The sequence below is a fragment of the Conger conger genome, chromosome 10 (genome assembly GCF_963514075.1).
Source record: "Conger conger chromosome 10, fConCon1.1, whole genome shotgun sequence".
Lineage (NCBI taxonomy): Eukaryota > Metazoa > Chordata > Actinopteri > Anguilliformes > Congridae > Conger > Conger conger.
Genome location: NC_083769.1, coordinates 13,903,952 through 13,914,389, shown reverse-complemented (window position 1 = coordinate 13,914,389; position 10,438 = coordinate 13,903,952). Strand labels below are relative to the sequence as shown.

Genomic DNA, 10,438 nt, shown 5'->3' with positions numbered 1-10,438 from the left:
TTGATTGCAGCCTAAGCATGTCTGTTTTACGATGCTCATAAATGCATTTATTTGTTTATTTGTGTATTTGTTTGTTTGTTTGTTTATTTAGGCTTTGTGACATGTGCATAATGGGTTTCAGTTCTGTTTGCTACATTTAGCTTGAATGTATTAGAGCATTTTGCAAAAGTGGCATGTTGTCGGTGAAAAGGTTGGCGAAGCAAACATTGTAAAGTAATCAAATTACTGTGATCAATCAGGTAATTCAATAGTAAATGAAAAAGTGAATTGAATTGCCACTGTTGCAGAAAGTATCCCAAATCAGTGAACAGATTATGATCCTGTGTAGGCTATATCGTTTCAAAAGCAACATACAGGAAGCGTATAATTGTAAATGGTTTTCCCGTTCCTCTGTGCGCCATTAAAAAACACCAAGCTGGATGAAGCACAAAGATAATGTTAGCATGATAATGCTCGCCTTAAAAATTAAGCATAAAATATTTGACACACTAAGGTCAGTAACAGTTTTTTAGACATAACAGGAAAGCTAACCATAAAACGAATTTAATGCACGTTTTTCCTGTTTGATATATATATATATATTTTTTTTTATGATTATGATTCAGTTGGTAAAATCACTGTTGGTAGCTGCTATTATGCTGTTATAAATGGGTAGCGAGAGCAGTGCCCTCAGATTGACAACTCGCTCTATCCAACATTAAATCATTAACAGTATTAGCGAGTTTTTCAGTATCTATGGGCAGAGTATCGCACATTTATAAATGTAATGTTAATTACTTCATGACTGTTCGTTGACTGTGTTTAAACATTTAAATCAGCAACGAATTCGGAGCAGTGATAAGACAAGACATTTTTCTTTGATTACAGTAAAATTAAAGCACATATAATTGGCCCTTTGGCCTAATTTAATGGTAACATTTATTTTAGCTCGAGCATGTGTCCTAGAATGAAATTAATGAAACTCCTAATACATATGCTGGATTGGTTTAGCTTCAGTGACCAATCTTTGTGTTACGCTCCATCTGAACTGTACATTACTTGCCAACAGTTTGTAGCTCATGTTTCATCGACGCCCAGAGTTTACATTTGTCCATGTACTCAAAAACAGAAGAATGAAAGTTTCCCCTGGCCGATTTATGGCGCGTTCGTATCATTCGCTCGCAAACGCTAAATCGTTTTTGTTATCATTAGAAGCTCCTCTAATAGCAACAAGTATACATGTAGCTAAACTCGACGGTGCGAGCTTGAAGTTCATTCTTGTCTGTCTAGACTCTCGTTACGACCCTGTTTGTCTGCCTTTTTACCTTGACCTTGGACTTCCTGAAAGCTTCCATTTGTAAGAACCGTCCATATTTGTCGATTCTTTGAGCCGACGGATCTGTTTACCCCCTTGTCCCCGGAACTCAACGAAACCACGATGTAATGGGGAGTGTTGCTGGTGTTCAATCCCCGCTTTTATTTCCATATCTTTTGTGCAATTGAAGGCGACATGTAATCTTACCACAAACACCTGATTTGTTTCCAATGGTCTCCGGGCAGCATCGCAGATCTGCGTGTTGAGAGTTGCATTCCCTAGGAGTTCAGGGATTAATAATCCCTGAATTTGACTGGCGAACATTTAATGACAGAATCTTATGAAGCATTCGGATAGCCCAAATCCATGAACACAGGCTGAACTTGTGTTGGACGGTTGTGGGAGTTGACGACATTTATACAGTCTGATCAACATTTAAACAATTGCACTTTGTCCTGCTTGTCGTCAATGACGGTTTTTACCATTGGCATATTTCGAGTTTGGTGGGGAAAATACACGTTTAACTCAATAAGTGGGTATGTGATCACTCATTCTTGTTTTACAACAACCAATATTAAATAACGTGATATTGTGAAGGTCCTCTTTTTCCAGAAATGTTGACCGCCGAAATAGGAAGAGATGATTCAGAATAGTATATGAGATTTGGTCTATTTTTCAGGCACTATATTCTTACTGTATGCTAATTCATGCACATTGTATAAAACAGTAGTTTTGTATCTCGTTGTCGTCGTTTAAGAGATTATCTGTGATTCCTCAATTAACCTTTTGAGATATAAATTCACGAAATTGAGATTTAAATGTTCTTAACTGAACATTATAATGTGGATATAATAAGCACTCCTAGGAATTGAATGCAATGGTGTACGAGAACATTGACTTGGAAATGAGAAAAAAACACACATAAAAAACTTTCCAGAACGTCTCCTCGTCAGAGAGATAAATAATGTATGATCACTGAACATTTAAAGTAGACTTTAAGACAATTAACACCAGGAATATTGGTGAATACTGTTTTCAAAAGACAATTAAGTTAAAAAAGTTAAAAAATTAACTTGTATCCCTGTCATTCATCTCAGTTCCATACTTCTGATGACGCTGTCGCAAAAGTAACATTTGATATACACTCAAGCGTAGCTATATATCAGACAAGTTTGATATATAGCTACACTTGAGTGTCTGAAAATAAAATGAAATGTTTTAATTGAGTTTTATATATTTTAGCACTTCCACACCGTTACGGCTGGGCCTATATGTTCACATCAACATAGCTATCATATTTTCATCTGAAGGTATCTGCAAGTACAGTTACTGTAAATACATTACTGATTCTGCTGGCATTACCAACGGCCAAACGCCAATGCGAATTTGCATTAATAGAGTTATATAACACAATATTCTTTACTTGTTTAGGAATGCAATGATGATGGGAAACGTCACAATATTCACTATCACCACGATGGGGAACGAGCAAGAAAAATAACAAATATCTGTCTGACAGTCTTCTTTATAATGTGAATATATTTCTGTCATTGTTGACGTTCTGTGAATCAGCATCAAGCCTTGTCTGAGCAGTTCCCTTTGACGTGTCATTGAGTTTCACAAACACCAGAATGTTCAGAAATTCCGTTTATTTTGTCAGTGATCACCCCCCGCCCTTTAATCAAGAACTACTTGACCACCTTAATTAATTCGTCGAAGTGCTCAAAACAGTAGCAACAACAGCATCAACACTGAGGGGACAGAATCTCCCAGGCCAAAAGTGGAGACCACCTTCCTCGACCTCCCTCCCCGAGGGTATCGTGTGTGTTTTTTTTCAGTTTCCCCTTTAAGAATTCGGATCTAAAGTTACTTCAGCCAATGGGATAACCTGCCACTCTTCAAATAGCAATCGAAAAACGTGAGCATGGGGCTATTTAAAGGGATGAGCCGTGCAGCTACAGCCGACCCCGTCCTCAGTACCCACACCCCCGCCTAAACTCCTGGGCCTCGTTAGCATATCACGTGCCCCAGAGCCTGGATCTTAATGAACTGGCCGCCCGGGCCCTGCCTGCGCATGCGCACGCGTAAAAATGCACTTGGAAATGAGGCGTCTGTCTTGGAGTAGTCGACTTTTAAAAAGCGTCGGGAGCCCCTGATATGACGACTTCGTTGGTCCTGCATTCACGCTGGGCGGACACCTTGATGTACATGTATGAAAAAAGCCCGAATGAAAATAATCAGAGTAAAAGTCAAGGCATGGAGGGACTGAGCGGGAACTGCCCAGCTGCCCATTGCAGGGACCTCATCTCACACCCAGCTTTGGGGCGGCATTCTGGCAGCATAGCGACGCACCAGGGTTCCGTGTACTCGGATATATCATCCCCGGACGCCGGTCGACAGTGCCCTGCTCCCCAGACATCTTCAAGCGCTTCACTGGGCTACGGTTATCCGTTTGGAAGCCCCTATTACGGGTGCAGGTTGTCTCACTCGCACAACGTAAACTTGCAGCAGAAGCCCTGTTCTTACCACCCAGCAGAAAAATACGCCGAGCCCAGCGGCGCGCTGCCCACAGAAGAACTCTCCAGCAGGGCGAAAGAGTTTGCCTTCTACCCCAGTTTCGCCAGTTCGTACCAGGCTGTCCCGGGTTATCTAGACGTGTCGGTCGTACCAAGTATTAGCGCGCACCCAGAACCACGGCACGACGCCTTGATTCCAATGGAAGGCTACCAGCACTGGGCTCTTTCTAATGGCTGGGATGGGCAGGTGTACTGCTCGAAGGAGCAAACGCAGTCGACTCATCTCTGGAAGTCGCCGTTCCCAGGTACGAAAATCAGCATGCTGTTGGAAGACTTGTTATCGTTAAGTTAATGCGAACGCTGTCATCCATTTCACTAGCGACGCCAGAAAAACAAACTCTCGTTCTCGTCGCACATTCAATCACGGCATGCTACAGAGCGCAGTATGTAAACAACCAACTGAAAACTAAGAAATGCGCGAATTCATCAAATGTATAAAACGAGGCTTCCAAACCGAAAAATATGATTTTATCTGCTGTATTTATTTGTCTTTTTGAAACAACGATAACTGCATAGAAATAAAATTGCTGTAAACCTAAGGTTTGTTGTATGAACCATTGAGGTTCACATGCAATGCATTATATGTCGCTTCATTCTCTGTCGATTCTATGTAAAAGTCAACAGCCCATATAAGCGCATAGATGTATTTTACGATGGAAGATACGCATATTGTGATTAAAAGCGCATTTAAATTTAGCCAACAAATTTGCCATTCATTTATTATACCTTTATTATTTAAATGCGAGCGTTTGAGGCACAACATGCAAGTGAACGAACAGATGTAGTGATTGAATAAGAACAATAACAATAACAACATCATATCTATGGTCGCGCAGAGAGACGGGAAATTAAGCAACCCTAATCCTAAGAGCAACACGAAATCTTCGTCCGGAAGAAAACAGTTCATAAACGAATAGGCTAATTACTGCTTCACTGAAGAACGATGTTATTTTCCAGAATGGTGTCAGTGATGCGTTGGTTGCGGCTTAAACCGAGCTTGTCCTGAAGACTGGGTTAAGGAAAGCCGACATTGCTTTCGCTGTTTGATAAAATAGCGGGTTCTGTTTGCACAGAAGCCATAAATCTTGACTGTCTTTGTCAGCGCCACCGAGGACTGCGCAGCGAAATGCCTAACAAATGTATGCATTTGTCTAATCTGCCAAGAGCATTTACGTGCAGCTGCAACCGGAATTTATTTTACAGATCAGTGGGTTGATAAAGGAGCTTTCGATCGGTGGATAATTTTGTTTTGTAATTAGTAATATTATGAGATATATATATATATATATATATATATATATATATATATATATATAATGCCAGAAATTCTATGTAATCTTTACCAAATGACACACACTGAACGAATCTCATAAGAGTTACCATGTAAGCTAATTCAGGGTTACAGTAGGCTACTTGTTTCTTTCCAGAAGTAGATTTGGAGAGAAGTACATTTTCATATGCATTTAAGACACTGCAAGAGCGAGTTGTTGCCAACACATTCACCCCTCCCCCTCTCTCTTTAATTCCAGTGAGGATATACGTGCTTGCGTGCATTCGCACGCGCGCACACACGCGCACACGCACGCACACAAAAATTCCAGTCTCCACTCGCTTGGAGAAGACGTTGAGACCATGGAAACTGCATCAGGGGCATATTTGTCCAGTACCTCATTCTCTACACAACGGAAAATAAGTAAGGGTCATCTGTTAGATTATAAAGTCGTAGTTATTATCAAATAAATGAGATAGTGAAAAGTATATAACTTCAGTAATAGCTTCATGTTGGAATCATAATATAAATAACAGCGCCCACTTCGAATTTTACATATAGGCCACTAACTTTATCAACGCATCGCAACGGTAGCTACGATGATTCACTGACTGATAATATTTACTGATAATATAATGTTTATATGGAAATTGAGGCCCAAAACGATAGAGATGTACGATAATTATTTTATCTACTTTTGGTTTCTTCATTTGACGTTGAGGGGGAACTCGGGTCTGTCCTTACCGTCACACGTGCGCCCATAAACCTATTAATATATGTTTTTTCTGGGGCTATAATGGAATACAATTCAGTCCAAGACGCAAAGCTCCAGCACAACGAACTTGACGGTGTGTTACTTCTCCTCTTTGTTGTGTATTTCTGAATTCTGCGCACCTTAAGCATACAAAAACATGTCTGTGAATCGTGGCAAGAGAAACTCCACAGTAACATTTTAGTTGTAGCAGCATCTCTTGTTATGGAACGCAAAATGCAACTGTATTAATTTTCTCATTTTAATAACATAAATTCTTTCGGATCGAAGTACCTTTGTCGCATTATTGTCTCATAATGTTTTGTTTTAATTTATGTACATCGTTTTCATTTCAGCTGAGAGTTGACTTTCGTAAAGTAGATTGCATCACACTGCATATACAACCTACATGAGCCCTCCCACCCAATCAATACCCATTTTAAGAACCTGCTTTGATGTGCGGCTCCTGCAGCCTGGGGGCTCGTCACAACAGAATACGACAGCAGGGGCAGTATTTCGTGTTGTGTTGAGGTCTTCATCACACATCACACAACCTGCCTGTCCTGGTGCACCAGTGGAGATGGGCGCACATATTACCCTATATACTCACCATATCTAATGAGTGTGTGTGTGTGTGTGTGTGTGTGTGTGTGTGAGAGAGAGAGAGAGAGAGAGAGAGAGAGAGAGAGAGAGAGAGAGAACGTGAGAGAGAGGTATTTAACATGCAAGTTGTCTCTCGCAAATTTAATCTGCCAATCAATATTTCAGGACTGTAAAGCTCCTACCTCGACTTCATACCACCGATATTACAATTCACTGTTCCTTTCATACCTACAAAGTAGACATGGGGATAGCAAATATACACATTTATCTGGTTCCTATCGTATGGAAGGGGGAAACGAATCACCAAAGACAAAATGTATTTATTGTTTAGTGACTGGCGACAATTAATAAAATCGCAAAAATAGACGTAGAATGATACACATGGAGTCCTGCGTGAGAACCCAGACGGACACAGAAAAGGTTTTTTTTTTAAACATATTTTATAAATCAGTAGTAGGTTATATATGGTTTCTTACAGTATGTTCTTTGTGTTCACCCATACCATATTTTCAAATGTGACAATGGCACATGGCATGGACGTCAATGTGTTCCACAACAAGAAATCATATACAATTACTTGATTATTACATTTGTCTCTGCAGTAGGCCTGTATATATTGACATTTTTTTGCTGTGGTTATCCTAGGCTTGAAACCCACACCACATGGGTATGGGCTTCAAACCAACATAAAACCCTCAAACAAACAAACAACCCAACAACCCAACAACCAAACAAACAAACAAACAAACAAACACATAAACAGATAATAAATATATAAATAAATACAGAAATACAACGGCAATGAACACAAGGTATACTGCCTAACTATAAATTCTCTTCAGTAAAATCGGATTAGTGAAGATAAAATTGCTCTCTATGCCATCTCGTATTCAGGCTGTGAGGACTCGCGGGGTTTGTGTTTGGTGCATCGATATATAGGTTATGTCAGATTCACTCTTTTAGTTCTCGGATTGAAGCACTTCCAACAGAGGTCTGTGTGAAACGTTTAGTTTTCTGGTCTTGTCTTGTTCTCTTATGTTTCTCACGTACCTATATTGATGCGTATCCTTCTTGCAAATGACATCTGGAAAATCAAAAACTATTGATTTTGGAAAACAGATATGCCGTATACACGACTGCAAGGTACATAAATATGTGTACAGGTGCAATGCTATTTAAGGTGTTTGGTTGTAAAATACTGACATTTATGTCTCGTAAAACAATAATCCACTAATCTACTAGTAGATCTTCTACACTGCACACACCTCGCTGGGTCGCGTCACTGCATCTCCCTGGCCTTGAGAAGAGGCAGGCTGCTGCAATGCAAGCCGACCTTTTCCCTTGTGCGCATGGATATATGGCCGTCTGTCGCGAAAGTCACCGCATAACGCTCCCACTTTGCACGGTCTAACTTGCATGTGAACACGTGGGTGTACCGCTACAGCCACGCCGGTGTAACTGATTGTTCCGAAAATCTGGGAGTGTTAGGTTGATGCAACCCGTGCTGCATAGCTATTGTCAAGCTTTACACCTCCTCAAGCATACACCTCAGCGCTGTAACGATAATCTTCGAAGAGGTACAGTGAAGGCCATAATATTGTTCAAAGGGGCTTTTGCGGGAAGTTTACGTAACAGTAACTTTGTTACATCAGAAATCTGTGTGTGTGTGTGTGTGTGTGTGTGTTCGTGTTCGTGTTCCTGTTCGTACATGCTCGCATCTTTGAGACAGAAGGTGAACATTTATGTTTAAACATGGCATTAAAACCATGGAAATTAAAGACACTGCATTTCCCATTCTCGCACAGCTAAAGTACGGTGGCATACATTAATACGTGTTTCCTCAATGGTCATCACTATGCAGGACCAGCAAGCCCGTCCAGCGTTTTAAAAACAGGTGTTTAGGTTGGAAGCTCTTCAGAACAGCCGTGCAGTCCGGTTTTTGTGGAATTAAATCGCTTACAAATATTTCACGAATATTCTTCATATAAACAATTTTGTACATTTTATTTTAGTCACTTGGAGCTTTCGGGAGTATATATAATGGTTGTCAAGGTGCTACCTATTGAAGTAATTAACCCGTTTATGTGGGCTATGTAGGCTATGACTGCGTTCACATTTCCACTGCTTAATTGCTAACTATCTTCAGTACATACACGACTTGACAAAGCCTCATAGAAACGTGTTTTAACCGAAACACCAGGTTAATACATGAATACTTTCAAAAGTTTAATAATTTGGAGAGCAAGTCATGAATTGAATCACAGAAATTTTGAATCCGTGAGGAGAAATTACACTTTATCTATCATTACTGATTCCGCAGCACTTTTCGGCAGAGATAATACAACAGTATAACATTCACAACAAATAGACTGTATAAAAAAATGACTAACAACCAAAGAAGAACTCAGGCTCCGACTTTGCTTTCCCCGCGATTCAGTCAAGAGTCATAAGTCGTCCAATGCGAGATAGTCCCATTCAATAATAATGGCTGAAATTCGTTCGCAGTGGATTTCAATAAAGTGACCGATAGATTCCAACTGAAAGCACCTTTATGACGTTTTTTATGATGGTGAATGTCACGCACTAATCGAATGCACAAGTTTAAGGCGAAGTGACACACCTTGGACACACCTTCATACTGCAATTTTCCCGTTTTCTAAAATGTTCTGTTTGTCAGTTTATGCAAATGTATACTATCAACGTATGCATATCTTAAAATTGCATTGTTCATGTTAAATGCATTTTAAAAGATGAATTACGCCATATATCTGTGGAATAAATGACTGAATTACTTTTTTAAGTATGTAAAACCATTGATATATTGCAAAGCGAATTATACATGTTGCATGAAAAAAAGTAGGTTGTTCTCTGAGAGAACCTTTCATTATTCTGAATAATATAATTCCATCATATATGTGAATAAAAGCTATGACAAATGCTACCTATAAGATGGCATTAAATGCTTGAATGTATGCCAACTTGTCTGCTGCATCAGCGCCAGTGTTGCTTTTAGAAATTGACAACTGAAATGCTGCAGGAAAACAATCGTTAATTGACGCTTCCTTTGTCTGATCTGATAGTTCACTTGTGCTGTCCTTTTCCCGTCACAGACGTAGTTCCTCTGCAGCCTGAGGTGAGCAGCTACCGCCGCGGCCGGAAAAAGCGAGTGCCGTACACCAAGGTCCAGCTGAAGGAGCTGGAGAAAGAGTACGCTGCCAGCAAGTTCATCACCAAAGACAAGCGAAGGCGCATCTCCGCCGGCACCAACCTCTCAGAGCGCCAGGTCACCATCTGGTTCCAGAACCGGCGCGTAAAGGAGAAGAAATTCGTCAGCAAATCCAAGAGCAGTGCCCATATGCACACCACCTGATACCTTCAAATCCCGCTCTCCTCTCCGCTCAGATCGCTCTGATAAAACTCTGTATTTATACCCTATCCAAATCACATATGGAGAACATTTCACCACAATATCATTTTACTCAGACTTGCTTTTTTATTTTAAGATTTTAATTACCCAACCCACCCCTTCTCGATGCCACCACCGTCGCCTTCTTTAGAGAAAATATTATAAAACTGTGAAACAGTAAGAAATCAGCTCAACATTGTCTTTTATATGAATGTGTAAATAAATATATATAATATTTAAAATAATCTGTATTTCAAACAGACACGTGGATAATTTACGTTTTCTTCTCGTCACACGCTGAATAGCGACTTAATTTCTTCCCGGATCTTTGTTCTCGTGCAGGTGTACAAACAAACAAGATTTGAGAAATTAGATATAATGGGTCAAATAGGTGAACTTTGTTGAGAAGAAGCACCGTAAACGAACAATGCGAATAACACTGTTATTAACAATATTAGATGTTTCGGCCTTGGACGTGTAAAGGACGTGTAAAGCAACGACCTAGTTAAAACAACTTCAGTATTTCAAAAGCTTATAT

General features: G+C 40.0%; 1 protein-coding gene across 1 annotated transcript; it reads left to right on the top strand.

Annotated features, from left to right (window-relative positions):
- Window positions 1-3,451: 3,451 nt before the first annotated feature.
- Window positions 3,452-10,004, top strand: hoxc13a (homeobox C13a). Its single transcript, XM_061258348.1, has 2 exons — window positions 3,452-4,115; window positions 9,605-10,004. Exons 1-2 carry the CDS (start codon window positions 3,452-3,454, stop codon window positions 9,862-9,864), a joined length of 924 nt encoding a protein of 307 aa, XP_061114332.1. The 3' UTR covers window positions 9,865-10,004.
- Window positions 10,005-10,438: the final 434 nt, after the last annotated feature.

What these genes read in the sequence shown, in the direction of transcription:
- hoxc13a (XM_061258348.1), top strand. Translation starts at nt 3,452, where the DNA reads ATGACGACTTCGTTGGTCCTGCATTCACGCTGGGCGGACACCTTGATG. An exon ending in CTGGAAGTCGCCGTTCCCAG is followed by an intron (nt 4,116 to 9,604) that starts GTACGAAAATCA and finishes TTCCCGTCACAG; the next exon opens with ACGTAGTTCCTCTGCAGCCT.